The following is a 20316-nucleotide window of genomic DNA, read 5'->3' as shown; positions in this document are numbered from 1 at the left end:
AGTAGTGGACAACCCCTTTAAGCCATATATATACATGCAGTTTTTAAGTTTGTGTCCCTCACATAAAATCTTCAGCAAACTATAGTACATTGTATAATAAGGAAACTCCATTCACGTGCATTTCCGAAAATCCTGCACTTATAAATGCACATTCACAGCATGCTTTCTTTTGCCATGAATTTTTAAACCCCCAAACTATTAAAGGGAACCTGTCACCAGGAAAATGCCTGCAGATTCCCTTTAATATAGCCATCTCATCCATTTAGCTGCGGGTTTTATGTCCTTCCAAAGAGGAGCATGGAATAATTAGTGAGCGCTGCTCTGAGCGTGTTACACACTCTGAAAATTGTCGTTAAAGGGGTTGTATCATCGTGATGACGTTTACCCCCCCCCCCCCCCCCCCCCCCCTCTCCTTTTTTTTTTTCAAAATAAAAATTTGTGCTTTTGAGGACTAAAGCTGGATCCTCTACTTTTCTTTGGATTTTTATATGTTTGATTTTTCTTTTTTTTTTTTTTTTACTACAAGAGGTGTTCTGTCTAAGATGCTAGACAGCTGCTAGTTGCCTTCTCCACATTGAAATGAATGCATGTTTGGGATTCCTTTTTGTTAAAATCACAGGGTAGCATGCAAACACTCAGCTGTATATCAAACTGGTCCTAAATGGAATCTGTAAGCAGGTTTTAGCTATTTAGTCTGAGAGCAGCATAATATAGGGACAGAGACCCTGATTCCAGCGATGAGTCACTTTCTGTATTCTCAGTGCAATCAGGAGATTATCACTGATAGACATAGTCCATCAGTTGTGGTTGAGCGCCTCACTCGGCTGGACACAGGGGTATATCTGGAACACTGTCTCTCTAAGAAATGCATGGTTTATTGTATCAGCATAAACCAAGCTGAACAGTATATATAGTATATATAATTTTATATATACCGTCCCCACACAATGATGTCCTAATCTAGCCATCACTTCATAAGATGGGAATACCTCTTTAAGACCTCCTTTACTAACCATTTATTTATTTATTTTCTTGGGGGGGGGGGGGGGAGGATGGGTTATGTTTTAATTCTTTCATTCAGGATATATAAAAATATAATTACCCTATCATGATGAAGTGAATCCGACTTATCAGAGCGACCCTGACATACAGGCTGGACCTTGAATTCACCTTTTTGTGATCTTTATCTATTTTAGAGACTGACGTCTTGAGAAAAGTTTGCCCTTCACAAGACCGTGACTTTCAAAACAAAAGTTTACCCAGATCTATATAGTTTTCTGGCTGACCGATGTGAAAAATAAAACACGTGGAAAGATGAGACCTGGGATATCTGAACTTTGTGATACCAAAAAGAGAACGATAGCGGAAGCTTATTTAGTTATAAAATGCATAACAAGTTTATTGAAATAGCAATACAAAACATTAAAAACACACAAAAAAACCGTGTTAAAGACGATAAAATACAAAGACACCAAAATGTGCCTGGCCCTCATATAATTCTGGTATCCATGGTACATATCAAATACTACCCAGGATGTATGGACTGACAAAGCACCTCCTAATTACAAGGTCTCACAGCACACCATAAATAGTCTGTAGAAAAGTATGTATTAAGTGGATATGGCGAGGTAACCGATCTCCAACTACTATAACTCAGCTCTGTGAGCACCAGAAAAGATAACCAAGAGGAGCATGTCTCACCTGGGTATGGAGGGACCACGGCAACGGTCCTGCACGGTCCTGCAATTCTTCCCACACCACACTTCCCCCTTGAGAAAGCAGGGTGCGACAGCGGCGAAACGCGCGTCGGGGTGCGTGCCGTGGTCCCTCCATACCCAGGTGAGACATGCTCCTCTTGGTTATCTTTTCTGGTGCTCACAGAGCTGAGTTATAGTAGTTGGAGATCGGTTACCTCGCCATATCCACTTAATACATACTTTTCTACAGACTATTTATGGTGTGCTGTGAGACCTTGTAATTAGGAGGTGCTTTGTCAGTCCATACATCCTGGGTAGTATTTGATATGTACCATGGATACCAGAATTATATGAGGGCCAGGCACATTTTGGTGTCTTTGTATTTTATCGTCTTTAACACGTTTTTTTTGTGTGTTTTTAATGTTTTGTATTGCTATTTCAATAAACTTGTTATGCATTTTATAACTAAATAAGCTTCCGCTATCGTTCTCTTTTTGGTTTCACTATTTGCATGTGGAAGTAGATTATCATGGTATGTGACTAAAAAATTTTTGGTCACAATATGAATCTGGACTATGTTTTGGCTGATATCTGAACTTTGTTGTCTTTTTTTTTCCTAACAGGAGAGAATGGGCTGTTACACATTCTGAGAACTAAGTGGTGGAAGTATATCTTGTTGGCCATCGTTGACGTTGAAGCCAACTATTCTATCGTTAAAGCCTATCAGTTTACAACCATCACTAGTGTCCAGGTAATTACACATGAGTTTGTCTTTTTCCTCTCCTGGTCCTTCAGTTTCATTTTATGAGTGAAGTGGAGTAGTCACCATTGGGATTGGCGCTGATTCTTTCTACTACTGGTGCCCTTGGTTCTTGCCTGATCCAGGATGTAGCGTTTGTTGTTTCCTCCCAGGATTTTCTGAACTAATTCAATATGCTAACTGGTTAATTTGCATCATATACAATTGACCATAGTACTTCAGAGGGAAACTCTATTGTGTGCCCAATTGGAGACCATTTCTGTAGGTAATACAAACTTTGTAAGGGCACTGTGATCAAAAACAAGAATGCTTTGTACCAACACCCTGGGCAGGATCTTTGGGACATCCTCTCAAAGGCCCAGCCAGTTGCGTAACCAGAATTCTATGGTAAGTCTTATAGTAATCATGTCCTCCATTCTGGATTCTGGTCCACATACAGTAGTAATGTCGCCCACCAAGTAGATCTAAGGGGTTAAGTTTCTCCTTGTGGAAGGTGCCTTCTTGGCACTCTCAAGAAGGAGAACTCATAGACCCGGTATCATTGGCATCTCACCAGCCAAATCAGATCTCCTGCTTTGCACTGATGAGGGGCAAACACATGTCTGCCGGGCAAGGAACCTATAACTCTCTGCTCTGCAATAGTTTACAACTGAATGTGCTGCTGAAAATAGATCTGAAACCCCAAAGCTGCTGCCACCGAGTAAGTGACTGCAGAATTTTTCTCCCTAACTTTTTCATTAGATCTGACTTGTTTGGATATATGCGCAGTGTCATTTTCTGAAATATGCTCTGGATTGTCTTTCAGCTTCTGGACTGTGTTGGAATTCCCGTACTGATGGTTCTTTCTTGGTTTATCCTGCACTCGCGGTACAAACTGATCCATTATATTGCTGTTGTGGTCTGTCTGTTGGGTGTTGGGACCATGGTCGGTGCAGACGTGCTGTCTGGAAGAGAAGAAGGCAAAGGTCAGCTCCAGGATGAAACATTATTATGGTAGCCATTTTGCAAACCGACTGAAGAGGAGTCTGTACTCTTCTGTATAGTGACCAGTCGGAGTGCAGCTTTCATTTCTTAAATTGCTGCAGTAAAAGCTGCCTTGTGATTCGGTGCTATAGGCAACATGGACAGATTGCCTTTTCCAGGGCAACTCCCGACCGTGTTGCACAGCCCGCATTTGCTTCTTAGCAGCGATTTGGAGTTGCTGTTTAACCCCTTCCCAACATTGGACGTATCCATACATCCAGGTCGCTAGGGACTTACTGACCTTGGCTGTATGGTTATTTCCATGCAATTTTGCGCTCACAGAGGCTGTGCTCACTCAATCGCGGCCGGGTGTCAGTTGATTCAGACAGCTGACACCCGGCACTCAGTGACAGTAGCGGTGCCTGCACCACTCCCAGCACCTTAACCTCATAAATGTTACGATCAGGGCACTTAGCGAGCAGGCAAAGGGAATAAAGCCCCTCTGCCTTTGGATCGGTGCCCTGGTGACGTCATCACGGGGGCCCAGTCGTTGCCATGGTGACCCGATGTCAAGACGACATCCGGATCACCAGGCACTAGCAAGATAGCTAGATAATGTGCAGTGCATGATTTAACTAACCTGTGTCTGCACAGCTGACAGGCTATAAAGCATTGCAACAGCGATCAGACTGCAGAAAGTGAAAGTCCCATAATCGTAATAAGTAAAAAAAAAATTGGGAAAAATATTTTTGTAAAAAGTACAAAATAATATATACTTGTACCCATAAATAAATATTTTTAGGAGAAAAAAAAAGTACACATTTTGGCATTGCCGCGTCTGGAAAAACCCGACCTATAAAACTGTCCGACCAGATAACCCCTTCAGTGATCACCATTAAAAAAGAAAAGGCAAAAAATGATGCTTTATCATCATACCGCCGAATAAAACTTGATCAAAAAGACGAATGTAAATAAAAATGGTGTCTCTGAAATTGTCATCTTGCCCCTCAAAAAACAAGCTGCCATACAGCTCCATCAGCCGAAAAATAAAAGGTATATACTGTATCTCGGAATGAAACGATGCAAAAATAATTATTATTCTGTAAAAGTTTTTGTGTAAAAGTGCCAAAATATAAATAAATCTACATAAATGTGGCATCGCTGTAATTGTACTAACCCGAAGAATAAAACTGCCATTTCAATTTTACCACATGTGGAACGACATAAACCTCACCCCCCCCCCCAAAAAAAAAAAAAAAAATGAAAAACAATTCCTTAATTGCTGGTGTTTGTTCATTCTGCCTTACAAAAATTGGAATAGAAGGCGATCAAAAAATGTCAAGTGTCCGAAAATGGACCCAATGAAAAACGCCAACTCGTCCTGCAAAAAACAAGCAGTAACATGACTCTTTTGGCAGAAATATGGATAAGATGTAGCTCTCAAAATATGGTGATGCAAAAACTAGTTTACTCTGTCGCCTCATTGGGGGACACAGGACCATGGGTGTTATGCTGCTGTCCACTGGGAGGCAACACTATGCATAATCTGAAAAAGATTAACTGTGGCTCCTCCTCTGCAGTATACACCCCTGGACGGCGTCAGCCTTCTCCAGTTTTTGCTTAGTGTCGCATAGGAGGCACACCTAAAAGATTTTTACTCCGTTTTTTCCGACGGGATTACAGATGAAGAAAAGAGGGTCTCCTGTGAGACTCCCGGCATGGCTCCTTCCTCGGCCCCCCTATTATGGGGTGCCCAGTTGAAGTAGAGATGGCTATTCCCCATGTTGCTCCTTCCCCAGTCCCTCGGGTGCTGGTTCGAAGTCGAGACGCCCCCTCCTTCCCCAATTCCTTTTGGTTTCTGGGTTGAGGTCGAGGCGAGGATAAAGGCCCCCGAAGGTGACAGCAGCACCCTCCCTAATCCCCCTCTGGGGGTATTAGGTTGAGACGCCTCAGGTAGGGCCTGTACAGGCAGCATCCTACAGCTCCCAGCAATGGGCCAGCACACTACACCTGCATCCAGGGACCCCAGCCCAGCTGCGGGCTCCTGTTGGGGCTGGGGGGAGTGCAGGCAGGCATGGCGCAGACAGACACAGGGCTCCCTGCACCCCTGTCTCTGCGGCAGCACCAGCTCTATACTGCCTCAGGGAGACCCCAACCGGGCTCCCCCTTCCGCTTATATCCCCACCGCCATCCTGCCTTTAAATCCGGGGGGGTCCGGTTCAGATCCGACCCCCTCCCGGACTTTCGCGCCGGCCTGGAGCATCTAATTTAGGCCCCGGCTTCGGCCTAGCTGAAGCTGCTGCCTCCTCTCCGCCCCCCGGCTGCCCCCCGGATGACAAATATGACACTCTATAGTGTCATAAAGGGGGTGGATCGAGACAGAAAGGCCTTTTTTTTACACAGCCTTGCCGCCTTTTTTCCAGCTCTCCGCCCCCTTCTCCCTTCTCAGCAGCCATTTTTCTGCTGCAGATTAACCCTGCATCTCCCGGTCTGCAGGACCAGGACCAGGCAGCCAGTCTCCGGGGGGCACAGGACTGTGGATCTTCGGCGCTGGACCTAGGGGCACACTGGTGGGGTAAGATCACAGCTGGGTTTTTTACTCAGCTGTGAATCCATATTACCTATAAGGCTCCCCTATAGATTTCTCTACCCCTGTAAGGTCCTCTGCTGGCAGCCCTTCTGCACTCTGTGCACTATGCCGGGCTCATGGTCCAAGAGAACCAGGCAGAACTGCTATTATGCATTCTGCACAGCCTGCGGGACCGCTCTCCCCAGTGGCAGCACCTACCCGCATTACCAGAACTGTATACAAACTAATGTGTCAGAGCCCCAAGAAGCCCCTGCCAATGCCTCGGTGTCTAATGCCACGCCGGAATGGGCTACTCAGATATCGCAATCTATGACGCTGTCTATAGATAACCTAACCTCCACATTGCTTCAGGCTCTGCAGGGTCATGCCTCGGCTATGACCGTTACCCAGCAAAGGGAGAGCTTGACTCAGGAACAAGATGACCCTGGCACATCCACGTCTAGGTCAGGACGCAAGCGGAACCATAGATCAAGTCCATCTGCGTCATCCCATAGCACACGGTCATCCCCCTCTAGGGAGAGACACCGTAGCTCCAGGTCATCTAGACCGTCCCATTCCAGGGACAGACAATACAGATCTCCGCAATCCCCGACCAGAGAAGGCCTCCTCCCCGGCTCACTCAGCAGGGGACGCCTCAGTGATACACAGGATTCGGAAGGCATCTGCAACTCTGACTCAGACAGGGAAACGGAGGGGTCCCTAATCCCAATCCCCCCTAGCAATGCAGCGCTAGTTGAGGACATTATCTCTTCCATCCATCGGGTGCTGGACATTTCTGATCCGCCACCAGAGGCCCCAGAACATAAGATTTCCTTTGAAGGACCTCTCAAGCCGCCTAAGGTTTTCTCTAACCACCCAGAGTTTAAGGCGATCCTTAAAAAGCAGTTCTCACAGCCTGAGAAAAAATTCGCTAATCACAAATATCTGGAGGCAAGGTACCCCTTCCCACAGAAGGACACCAAGGAATGGACAGATCCACCCGAAGTGGACCCCCCAGTCTCTAGGCTAGCAGCACAGACCCTCCTTTCACTGCCAGATAGCTCAACCCTCAGGGACGCAGCACACCGGCAGGTAGAACGCATGGCTCGTTCAATTTTCTAGGCAGCAGGGGCATCCCTGGCTCCCGCGTTCGCCTCAGTTTGGGCTGCCAAGGCCATTCTGGCCTGGGCAAGAAATTTACAAGCTCTCCAAGCATCCGTTCCTGAGCTGTCGGACGAAGCGTTTCAAATAGCAGTTGTAGCAGACTACATGCTTCATGCAGCTCTGGATTCAGCAAGGGGAGTAGCGGGGATAGCATCAAACGCCATCACAATTCGGCGTATCCTCTGGCTGCGGGAATGGAAAGCGGACGCAGCCTCAAAGAAGTCCCTCACGCACCTCCCTTACCTCAGTGGGAGACTTTTCGGTGAACAGTTGGACACTATGATATCCAACGCTACCGGGGGTAAGAGTACTTCTCTTCCCCAACTCAAACCTAAACGCACTTACAAGAAGCGTAACCAAACTCGATTCCGATCCTTTCGGAATTCCTTGGGCTGGTCCGTCTCGCGTCCAGCACAAAATCGTAACCGTTCCCCACGCAGGGACAACTCACGATCGACGCAAAGGTCGGACAAGACCTGGCAGTCAAAAGCAGGCCAGCCTAAGCCCAGAGGAGGAAAATCTCAGACTTTCTCCTCATCATGACTCACGGACTCCAGAAGACACCACACCAGTAGGCGGCCGACTTTTGCTCTTTCATCAAGTCTGGCTGCCTATTACAGAAGACAGGTGGGTCGGGGAACTAGTGTCTTCCGGATACAAAATAGACTTCACCTCCAACCCACCGGACCGATTCTTTCTCTCTGTCCCCCCAAAACTGCCAGCCAAGGCTCGTGCCTACCACCAAGCGGTCTCCTCGCTTTTTCAAGCAGGAGTCATAGTACCGGTCCCCACGACCTACCGCTTCCGAGGGTTCTACTCCAATCTGTTCGTAGTTCCCAAGAAAGGAGGCAGCGTACGGCCTATACTAGACCTAAAACAGCTCAACAAATATATACGGGTCCGTCACTTCCGCATGGAGTCCCTTCGGTCCATCATTGCTTCCATGGAGAAGGGAGAATATCTCGCCTCCATAGACATACAAGATGCATACCTGCATATACCCGTTGCACCTGCCCATCAGAGGTTTCTCAGGTTCGCAATAGGCCAGGACCACTACCAATTCGTGGCTCTCCCTTTCGGACTCGCCACGGCTCCCAGAGTGTTCACCAAAGTCATGGCAGCCACCATGGACGCCCTACACTCCAGAGGCCTAGTAGTCGTTCCATACCTGGACGATCTACTCATCAAGGCTCCCACCTTCAAGGACTCGGAGCTCAGCGTCTCAATCACAACCGATACTCTCAGTCGCATGGACTGGTTAATCAACTTACAAAAGTCATCACCAACCCCGAGTCAGTCCCTGACCTTCCTGGGAATGCTATTCAACACCTCCAGGGGTCTAGTGCTCCTTCCCAAGGACAAGGCACTGGCTCTCCGCCTAGGAGTTCGCACCCTCCTCCGCAAACCCCCTCGATCTCTCCGGTTTGCCATGAGAGTCCTCGGCAAGATGGGGGCAGCAATAGAAGCGGTCCCATTTGCCCAGTTTCACCTCAGGCCTCTCCAACTAGCCATTCTCAAGTCCTGGGACAGGAATCCCTTTTCTCTCGACAGGGAGTTCCAGCTGACGTCGTCAACCAGGAGGTCCCTGCACTGGTGGCTCAAGCCAACCTCGCTAGCAAAGGGGAAATCCTTTCTCACAGGTCAATGGAGGGTTCTGACCACCGACGCGAGCCTAACTGGTTGGGGTGCGGTGCACCTACACCACAGGGCACAGGGCAAGTGGTCCCCAGTGGAAGCGACCATGCCCATCAACATCCTGGAAATTCGTGCCATCCTCCTGGCATTGAGGGCCTTCCATCACTTACTGGCAGCCTCTCACATCAGAATACAGTCGGACAATGCCACGGCTGTGGCATATGTGAATCACCAAGGGGGGACCCGCAGTACCCAGGCGATGCGAGAAGTGTCACACATCCTCCGCTGGGCGGAGGACACAGGGTCGGTTCTTTCGGCGGTCCACATTCCAGGTGTGGACAACTGGGAAGCAGACTTCCTCAGCCGACAAGGAATAGACTCGGGAGAGTGGTCTCTCCATCCTGAAATTTTTCGCCAGATCTGTCACCGCTGGGGGACCCCGGATGTGGACCTAATGGCATCCCACTTCAATGCCAAGGTCTCCAACTTCATGGCCAGAACACACGATCCGCTTTCGCTCGGAGCAGACTCTCTGGTTCAGGACTGGACCCAGTTCCAGCTTCTGTACATTTTTCCACCTCTCCGCCTGATATCCAGAGTGGTGAGGAAGATCAAACAAGAGGGAGTTCCAACCATCCTAATTGCTCCGGACTGGCCCAGACGTACATGGTACGCCGACATCGTACAACTTACAGCAGACGCCCCCTGGCGTCTCCCCGTCCGCCACGATCTTCTATCACAAGGCCCGTTCTACCACCAGAACTCAGGGGCTCTCAATTTGACGGCGTGGCCCTTGAGACCTGGGTTCTAACCCAGGCAGGGCTCTCGCCGGACGTCATTAGAACCGTGATCAGGGCACGGAAGCCAGCCTCTGCCAAGATTTATTACCGTACCTGGAAAGCTTTCTTTACCTGGTGCGAATCTCATGGCCAGATCCCACTCCCTTATTCCCTACCCAAAGTACTTGGTTTTCTCCAATCCGGTCTGGAGGCCAGGCTGTCGTTGGGCTCGCTTAAGAGCCAGGTGTCAGCCCTCTCAGTGCTTTTTCAAAGGCGCATTGCTACCAAGCCGCAAGTAAGGACTTTCCTTCAGGGGGTTTCCCGATTGGTTCCCCCCTACAGACGACCACTAGAAACGTGGGACCTCAACCTGGTCCTGACAGCATTGCAGGAACCACCCTTCGAACCCCTTAAGGAGGTCCCGCTCCGCCTTCTCTCCCAGAAAGTGGTTTTCCTGGTGGCAATCACCTCGCTACGCAAGGTGTCTGAACGGACAGCACTCTCCTGCAGACGGCCCTTCCTGGCTTTTCACCAGGACAAGGTAGTTCTTCGTACGGTACCATCCTTCCTCCCGAAGGTTGTGTCCAACTTCCACCTCAATGAGGAAATTTCACTACCATCCCTTTGTCCGGTTCCGGTTCATAGTGGAGAAGGCTCTGCATACGCTTGACCTCGTCAGGGCATTGCGTATATACGTGTCTAGGACTGCGTCCTTCCGGAGGTCTGATTCTCTCTTCCTCCTTCCGGAAGGTAGCCACAAGGGTCTGCCAGCTTCCAAAGCTACCCTTGCCAGGTGGATCAAATCCACCATACAAGAGGCCTACCGCCTTAAGAATTCTCCTCTTCCAGCCGGTATTACGGCACACTCTACACGGGCGGTAGGGGCCTCCTGGGCCATTCGGCACCAGGCTTCGGCACAACAAGTGTGTAAGGCTGCCACTTGGACTAGCCTACACACGTTTACTAAACACTACAGGGTTCATACCCAGTCCTCAGCGGACGCGAGCCTGGGTAGATGTGTCCTGCAGGCGGCGATGCCCTAAGTATAGGGGCCTGTCTGCACAATATTCGTCCATTGCTTCCCACCCAGGGACTGCTTTAGGATGTCCCATGGTCCTGTGTCCCCAATGAGGCGACAGAGTAAAGGAGATTTATTCGGACTCCCATGACAGCACTACGAGAGAGGGGATCCGCCCTTCAGGAACAGGAAACCTACAGAGATACAAAAGGGCGGCACCTCTCCCTATGCATCAGTTGTTGGTTTCCTGTTCCTGGAGGGACAGGATCCTACAGATGAAATTCTCCGTAGTGGATCCCAGGCCGGCCGGCCGAATCTGGTAGCGGGGGGGTCTCCTACCTCGGCCGGTGCGGATGTCCCTGGAGGCGCCACGGTGGTCCTGGCTGGACTGCACGTCGGTGGCGTATGGCAGCAGGGAGCAGGGTCCGGAGGATTGCCTGATCTCCATTCTATGCCGGCGTTGGTAAGTATATCTCCCCCCTTGGTTCTTGCAGCGATGCGGTGCGGCGGTGGAGTGGGGTAGCGGTGACGGGAGAGCGGCGCCGACCGGAGCGCTGTCGCACATCTCCGGCGTCCTGCACCGCTCTCAGGAGCGTTTCCGGAGTGCTGTGACGCCGGGGGCGGAGTCGGCAGGCGCTTCCGGGTTACTGGATGGCTGCGCATGCGCAGTCTATCCAAGATGGCGGCGCCCATCGATCCTGGACACCGGATTCCCCACTAACTACCGCTGACCTCCCAGCTGCGGTCTGGTAAGCAGAAACCAATGGGATGACGCCAGGCAGCCTGCTGACCGGAACCCAGGGGGATTTAAGCAGGTGTCGGACTTAGAGCCCTGCTTTTGGTCACACTTCCATCATGGAGAGTGATGGTGAGCAGCCTCAGCTACTGGAGGTGCGACAGAAGCCCTTGGAGAAGGAGCATGTCAGGAGTGACCAGTCCAGCCGCAAAAGCTCGTCCAAGCAGGGATCGAGAGCGTCGACTGGGAAAGAACCCCCTCGTGTTCCGGTACCTTTCTTGGCGTACACTGGTAAGTGATCTACGTGAATGTTCACTCAGTGACGCGGGCCCCCTTATACTTTGTCATTCTAGGGGAAGAAAAGTGCAAAGACGAAACATAAGGAGTGCGCCCTATGTGGAATCCCCTTACCAGATTCTTATCCCAAAAAGTTATGTGCCCCCTGTATACAGCAGACGGTGAGGTCTACAGGTGTGGTAGGGGTTAAGGGACATCAGGTCGGATAGATGGTATCACCTTATTGTCCTCCCCTAGGTAGCGGAAGAATCTGCAACTACGGCTAACTTAAAAGAGATGATCCGTCTGGAAGTAAGGGAATCCCTGCGGTCTCTATCCCAGGCGGGAAGTTCAAAACCTAGAACTCCCTTAATCTCTGAGTCTTCGGAGGAAGAAAGAGAGGAAGGTTCCTATGGCTCTATTCCCTCTTCCTCGTCATCGGAAGAGGACTCTGGCCGTTTTTGTCTGCCGCTGGACCGAGTTGATAAACTAGTTAAATCGGTCAGGGGTACGATGGGCCTGGAAGAGCCAAAAACTCAACCTTCCAGGCAGGAATTAATGTTCAGCGGATTAGACCATAAGAAACGCAGATCTTTTCCGGTGATAGATAAAGTTCAAGAGTTAATTCTCCGAGAGTGGAAGAAACCGGAGAAAAAAGGCTCGTTACCACCAGCTTTAAAACGCAGGTATCCCTTTGAGGATGCAGCGGTTGATACCTGGGACAAGGCCCCTAAGCTAGATGCTGCGGTGGCAAAAGCGTCCAAAAAAGCCGCATTACCCTTTGAGGATATGGGGTCCCTTAAAGATCCGCTTGATAGGAAGGCAGACACCTTTCTTAAAGGTACCTGGGAGATGGCGGCTGGATCTCTGAGACCAGCGGTGGCCGCAACGTGTACAGGAAGATCCTTAATGGTCTGGCTGAATCAACTGGAGTCACAACTTAAGGAAGGTGCGTCCAGGAATACAATCCTGAATGCGCTCCCAGTAATTCAAGATGCTGCGGCCTTCCTGTCGGACGCTTCATTGGATTCTGTCAAGATGGCGGCCAGAGCAGCAGGTCTTTCCAACGCGGCTCGTAGAGCCTTATGGTTAAAATGTTGGTCCGGTGACATCCAATCAAGATCCAAGCTCTGCGCTATCCCATGTAAAGGGGAATATCTCTTCGGACCAACTCTGGATGACTTGCTTGAAAAAGCAGGTGATGACAAGAAGAAGTTCCCTAATCTGGCATCAGCATCTTACCGTCGCCCCTTCAACAGAAGGAGGTTTGGTCGCGGAAGGAAACGCGCGTCCTCACCCTCAAGAGATAATTTCAGATGGGAGGATAGACGCAAGAGAGGTACGGGCTATATGTTCCGCCGTTCCTCAAAAGAACGTAAAAAGTCAGACCAATGACTAGCAATCCCTGTGGGAGGGAGATTGGCAGCCTTCTCTTCCGCATGGTCTGACATCACTAATAGTGACTGGGTCCGAGGCATTGTATCAGACGGCCTGAGACTGGAGTTTGACCATTGGCCTCAGGATAAGTTCAAATTAACCCCCTTGCGTTCCTCCTCTATTGAACAAACGGCTTTGGAAGCTGAAGTCACCAATTTATGTCTTAAAAAGGTGCTGATTGAGATCCCAGATTCAGAAAGAGGAAGAGGGTTCTACTCTCCTCTATTTCTGATTCAAAAACCAGATAAGTCATTTAGGACCATCATTAATCTTAAATCTCTTAATGAATTCCTGGTTAATAAAACCTTCAAAATGGAGTCTATCAGTACTACAATAAAGATGTTGTTCAAACACTGCTTTATGGTAGTTGTAGATCTTAAGGACGCATACTATCATGTTCCTATCCATGAGAACTTCCAGAGGTTCCTGAGGGTGGCGGTGTCTATAGAGGGAATTGTTCGTCATTTTCAATATCGAGCCCTTCCCTTCGGCATTTCTGCAGCTCCTAGGGTATTTACCAAGGTAGTCGCTGAGGTTATGGCATATTTGCGAGAATCCGATATCCTCATAATACCTTATCTGGATGATTTCCTTATTGTGGGGAATTCAGCGGATCATTGCCTTTCGCAAGCAATGACAGCCATAGCCAAACTAGAACATCTGGGCTGGATTATAAATTATGACAAATCCCGTTTACAGCCCCTAAAAATTCAGAGATTCCTCGGACTGTTATTAAATTCAGAGACCCAACAATGCTGTTTGCCGCCTGATAAATTACTCCACATTCAACAACAGGTGTTGAAGGCGATTAATAAACCATCCATGACCCTTAGACAGGCTATGTCACTGTTAGGATCCCTAACTTCGTGCATTCCTGCCGTCCGTTGGGCCCAATTCCATACCAGACCTTTACAGTTTGAGGTTCTGGACAATGATAGAGCCTTACAGGGGTCCTTGCAGGGTCAGGTGACGTTAAGTCCAGTAGTACTTACATCTCTCAGATGGTGGCTAGTAGAAGGCAATCTGTCGGCAGGAGTTCCCTGGGTGACACATGTGACTCGTGTAATAACAACTGACGCCAGCCCTACGGGATGGGGGGCGCACATGGGTGACATCGTAGTTCAAGGGCTATGGGACCCTCAAACATCAGCTTCCTCCAATCAGAGAGAGTTAATGGCTATTGAGCTAGCAGTTAAAAAACTCCTCGTGTATCTACAGGGTCACCATGTCAAGATCCTCTCCGACAACCAGGTGGCAGTAGCCTACGTAAACCACCAGGGTGGAACACACTCCGAATCTCTGATGGAAGTAGCAGACCGCCTTCTCCAGACAGCAGAGAGCAATTTACTATCTTTAACTGCTCTACATTTAAAAGGGAAAGAAAACATAAAAGCGGACTTTCTAAGCCGCAACACGTTAAAACAAGGGGAATGGTCCCTGAACAGAGACATCTTCGGTCAGATTGTCCACATGTGGGGTCATCCAGACGTGGACCTGTTTGCCACCAGGGACAACAGAAAAACAAAAAAATTCTGTTCTCTGAATCCCAGGGAGAATCCGTTGGCAGTGGACGCCTTCTTGATCAAATGGGACTTCCGTTTGGCTTATGCGTTTCCCCCGCTGGGCCTATTACCTCTTGTGGTCAGGAAAATAAGGGAGGACCGAGCAAGGGTCATACTGGTCGCCCCTTTCTGGCCCAAGAGAGCTTGGTTCGCGTGGCTCAGGACCATGTCGGTGGAAGACCCCTGGGTGCTTCCGGACATTCCCAATTTACTCCATCAAGGTCCGATCACCCATCCGCAAGTGAAGGGGCTCCATTTGACGGCATGGTGTTTGAGAGGTCATTATTAAAAAACAGAGGTTTTTCCCCAATTTCCCCTTAATTGATACCCTTATGAAGAGTAGAAAAAATATCACAACAAAGATCTACTCTAGAACCTGGAGGAAGTTCTTGGCCTCTTCAGATTTCAGAATTGAAGAAGGGTTACCAATTAACCAAATTTTAGAATTCCTGCAGAAAGGGTTAGAGTTAAACCTATCCACGAGTACACTAAAAGTACAAGTCTCAGCCCTGGGGGCCCTGTTTTCTTGTAACGTTGCTAATAACTATTGGGTATCAAGGTTTATAAAAGCTTCTAGTAGAGCTAGACCTATACACAAGAACAGGTCGGTACCTTGGGATCTCAACCTAGTCCTGTCAGCCTTGACTAGAGAACCGTTTGAGCCCTTACATTCTGCTTCAATTAAATTATTGTCCCTCAAGACAGCGTTCTTGGTAGCGATAACATCTGCTCGTAGAGTAGGGGACATTCAAGCGCTCTCTAGACTCTCCCCATATACAGAGTTTTTACAGGACAGAGTGGTCCTAAAACCGGACCCCGCCTATTTGCCAAAAGTCGCCTCACATTTTCACAGATCACAGGAGATAGTGTTACCATCATTTCTCCCTAACCCCTCTAACGCCAAAGAAGAACTACTCCATACATTAGATGTTAGGAGATGCCTGTTAGAATACATCACAGTCACTAACGCTTGGAAGAGAGAGGATGCGTTATTTTTATCCTTCCAAGGTCCTAGGAAAGGGCTTAGAGTTTCGAAGTTCACACTAGCGAAGTGGATTAGGGAGGCTATCTCTCTGGCTTATACTGCAGGTGGAGGTCCGGCTCCGCAGAATCTGAGGGCGCATTCCACCAGGGCCATGGCTACATCCTGGGCGGAAAGATCTGGAGTATCAATCGACCAGATATGTAAGGCAGCTACGTGGTCGTCCCCTTCCACCTTTTTCAAGCACTATCGGTTGGACTTGGGGTGCTCCTCTGATCTCACCTTCGGGTTAAGGGTGCTGCAGGCTATAGTCCCTCCCTAAGGTAGTTTTACATCTCTGTAATTCTCTCGTAGTGCTGTCATGGGAGTCCGAATAAAGCATTAAGCTACTTACGGGTAGCTGCGTTTTTCGGAGGCCCATGACAGCACCCTTAGTTCCCTCCCTATTCACGGGGGGTTGCACTTCCTATAATGTATATAATGAGATATATATAGATCTCACGTGTGGTATTTGTATTGGATTAAGTTTTGTATATAAACTGTATATAATATTTGTGTGCTACTAACCGCGGTAGTCCTCTCAGGCTCTAATATACAACTGATGCATAGGGAGAGGTGCCGCCCTTTTGTATCTCTGTAGGTTTCCTGTTCCTGAAGGGCGGATCCCCTCTCTCGTAGTGCTGTCATGGGCCTCCGAAAAACGCAGCTACCCGTAAGTAGCTTAATGCTTTTTGTGTACTAACTGTAAAATCTCTTTCTCTTAGCCTCTAATTGGGGGACACAGCTCCCACCCTGTTGCCCTTTTTGGGCTGCTGTTACTGTTGAGTTCTCATATTGTTCCTTGAGCTCGTACATAGTGGCCTTCTTATAGGCATGTCTGTTATTCATGTTACGTTCCTCCTACTGCTTTTGCACAAAACTGGAGAAGGCTGACGCCGTCCAGGGGTGTATACTGCAGAGGAGGAGCCACAGTTAATCTTTTTCAGATTATGCATAGTGTCGCCTCCTAGTGGACAGCAGCATAACACCCACGGTCTTGTGTCCCCCAATTAGAGGCTAAGAGAAAGAGATTTTACGGTGAGTACACAAAAATCTCCTTTTTGCAACAACCAAAAAGCGCTTTCGTGTGTGACAGCAGCCAAACATAAAAACCCGATATAAGTCTGGTATTGCTGCAATCGCACCGACCCGAAGAATAAAGTCTTCTAATTACTTATACCGCACGAGGAACGGCGTAAAAAAACAAACAAAACCAATTCTTCAACTGCTGTTGATTTGTTAATTCTGCCTCCCAAAGATCGCAGTAAGTCTCAGCTGACATTTATTGTGCTCTTTACGCTAAGCGCTTACACCAGGGTTTTCGTGTAAATTTCTGAAATACGTGATTCAGCCAAATTTTGTTGTCATTGTAACCAATTTCTCAGTCTGGCAATGTAAAATGTGGGGCTAAAACTAAATTTTGGTGGTAAAAATGTAATTATTTTTTCTTCACTGCCCAATGATATACAAGTCTGTGACCCACCTGTGGTGTCAATATGATCCCGGCACTCCTAGGCCGTTTTTGTTTGTTCTTTAAGGGTGCGGCCTCCCTTTTCTTTGAGCTGGACATAACATTTACCGTATTTTACGCTTTGTAAGACGCACTTTATTTCCCCCAAATTTGGGGGGGAAATGTGGGTGCGTCTAACAAAGCGGATATACCGCTTACCATTGCAGGCTGGGATGAGGGGGTGTCCGCCGCCGCTGCCGCCCGCCGCCGCTGTCGCCCGCCGCCGCTGTCGCCCGCCGCCGCTGCCGGGGATGTCCGCTGCTGCCCCGGGTGATGCTGGAGGCTCCGGTGCTGCGGGGGGCTCTGGCGACATTTTGTGAAAGAGCAGAGCCCCCCCCGGCAGTTCGTCCATGCATTCCAGTATGACTAACTCCGGGAAAATGGCCGCCGGAATCTCGGGAGATGAGATTTCAGCACTGAGATCTCATCTCTCGAGATTCCGGCGGCCATTTTCCCGGAGTCAGTCATATAGGAACGCATGGACGAACTGCTGGGGGCTCTGGTCTTTCACAAAATGTCGCCAGAGCCCCCCGCAGCACCAGAGACAGCCCTGGAGACAGCCCTGCAGCACCAGAGCCCCCTGGAGCACCAGAGCCAGCCCTGCAGCGCCAGAGCCAGCCCTGCAGCCCCAGAGCCCCCTGCAGCACCAGAGCCCCCTGCAGCACCAGAGCCCCCTGCAGCACCAGAGCCCCCTGCAGCACCAGAGCCCCCTGCAGCACCAGAGCCCCCTGCAGCACCAGAGCCAGCCCTGCAGCACCCCTCATCCCAGCCTGCAGCACAGCAGCCCCCATGCAGCACCGAAGCCCCCCTGCAGACCCCATCATCCCAGCCTGCAGCAATGCTCCACTCCTGCCTCCAGCAACGACCCTGGGACCCTGATCCACCGCAGCCACAACCCCTGGTAAGTAATAAGACGCATGGATTATAAGACGCCCCACCAATTTATTAAAAAAAGTTTTTTCCTATTTTTCTCCTCAAAATTTGGGGTGCGTCTTATAATCCGGAGCGTCTTACAAAGCGAAAAATACGGTATATAGCTCCCCATGGTTGGTTGTCCTTTAGTCGGGGCCTCGGTCTTTCTCAGCCCTTATTCACATTTATGTCATTATAGAGGTTAGGACCCTCCGGAATAGCGTCACCGTGATTCGGTGGGATGGCTTTTACTTTTTTTTTTTTTATTATTATTATTATTATTATTATTATTATTATTATATATATATATATATATTTTATTTTTTTTAATCAAAATTGTTAACCAAGCACACTGTTATTTTCATGCACTTTTGCTATTTACTGCAGGATATTTGCTCACTTTTTTGTTTTTATCTTTAGGTTTTGGGTTTTTTTCATACAAGATTGTAGATCCTCTATAGGGGACAGTTAAGACACTGCCTCATAAATCATTGTAAAGTATTGTTTATCTGCTTTATCTACTAAAATTGCAAAACACCTGGAAATCACTTAATATTCAGACAGGAATGGTTACGGCTATAATATTTCCTGGGTTAAAATGTTTGTGCCCTTTTTCTTTTTTTTCCAGCTAGTGACATGCTGATCGGTGACGCCTTGGTAATCCTGGGTGCCTGCTTGTACGCCGTCTCTAATGTTACTGAAGAATATGTAGTTAAAAACCTCACCCGGCAGGAGTTCCTGGGGATGCTCGGCCTGTTTGGCACTTTGATCAGTGGCATACAAATGTAAGTGACTGTGTTTCATGTGACATTTGTACCTAATGATACAGAGATACCAGAGGTATTGCAGTGATGTCTGTATAGATGCCATTGACGCCTCTGCAAATTTTAGTAAGTCTCATGGCTAAAGAGTAAGCTGATTGTTACCAAGCAAAGTGAACGAATTAGATCTGAGCTTCCTTCCTGCATTCGGGGTCCTTGTCTTGAAAACCCGCAACTGCTCATTGACGTCTCCAGGCTTCTAGCGATGGGATGCAGAAGAGGAGGACATGATCTGTGTCTACTCAGCAATCCTCTGCGAGCAGATCACTGCTAATACTGATCTAATACACTGATCTAATAGCCAACAAACAATTAGATCACTTATCTTTAATTTGCAAACAGAGAATTGCCGAAATTACACAGCTTCAGCCAGAAACTTTAAAAAAAAAATTCTAAATTTAATGCCTAAATGGCCTAAAGGTAATTTTAAACCTGTTAAATAAAGAAAAAAATTAAACCCCTTCACCGATTTTGTGTGACATAGATACATGTAATGGTGCGTCCCTATCACAGGACAGTATCCAATTAATTGCACTTCACCGCATCCAAAGGGCCACTCAGAAAATCCTCCTGAATTCTCCATCCTGCCAAACTTTCCGTTTTGTCTCTCCCAATGCTGGTAATGTTCTGCCACATTGCTTGGTTCAGCAGTTTCTTCTGTACACTACGTGCAGAATTATTAGCCAAGTTGTATTTTAGAGGATTATTTTTATTATTGAATTATTGATCAACAACTATGTTCTCAATCAACCCAAAAGACTCATAAATATCAAAGCTTAATATTTTTGGAAGTTGGAGTGTTTTGTTTTTTTTTAGATTTGGCTATCTTAGGAGGATATCTGTTTGTGCAGGTAACTATTACTGTGCAGAATTATTGTTTATTTTCACCAGGTAAACCAATATAACTGCACAAAATTTAGAAATAAACATTTCTGACATGCAAAAACAAAAGCCCAAAAAATGAGTGACCAATATAGCCACCTTTTTTTATGATGACACTCAGCAGCCTTCCATCCATAGATTCTGTCAGTTGCTTGACCTGTTTACGACCAACATTGCGTGCAGCAGCCACCACAGCCTCCCAGACACTGTTCCGAGAGATGGACTGTTTTCCCTCCCTGTAGATCTCACACTTTGAGGGACCACAGGTTCTCTATGGGGTTCAGATCAGGTGAACAAGGGGGCCATGTCATTATTTTTTCTTCTTTGAGACCTTTACTGGCCAGCCACGTTGTGGAGTAGTTGGAGGCATGTGATGGAGCATTGTCCTGCATGATAATCATGTTTTTCTTGAACGATACCGACTTCTTCCTGTACCACTGCTTGAAGAAGTTGTCTTCCAGAAACTGGCAGTAGGTCTGGGAGTTGAGCTTCACTCCATCCTCAACCCGAAAAGGTCCCACAAGTTCATCTTTGATGCTACCAGCCCATACCACCTCCACCTTGCTGGCGTCTG

General features: G+C 48.2%; 1 protein-coding gene across 2 annotated transcripts in view; it reads left to right on the top strand.

Annotated features, from left to right (window-relative positions):
* The window catches only part of SLC35F2 (solute carrier family 35 member F2), an 81830-nt gene that overhangs the window by 49014 nt on the left and 12500 nt on the right, over nt 1-20316 (top strand). For both annotated transcript variants that reach the window (XM_077298419.1, XM_077298417.1), the window contains exons 3-5: nt 2321-2448; nt 3263-3422; nt 18668-18824. In XM_077298419.1, the coding sequence (XP_077154534.1) occupies nt 2321-2448; nt 3263-3422; nt 18668-18824 (445 nt within the window). The remainder of the gene's footprint in view (nt 1-2320; nt 2449-3262; nt 3423-18667; nt 18825-20316) is intronic.

This window comes from Ranitomeya variabilis, chromosome 3 (assembly GCF_051348905.1).
Source record: "Ranitomeya variabilis isolate aRanVar5 chromosome 3, aRanVar5.hap1, whole genome shotgun sequence".
Lineage (NCBI taxonomy): Eukaryota > Metazoa > Chordata > Amphibia > Anura > Dendrobatidae > Ranitomeya > Ranitomeya variabilis.
Note: the sequence above shows the minus strand (reverse complement) of the source record. Positions and strands in the feature narration are given on the sequence as shown.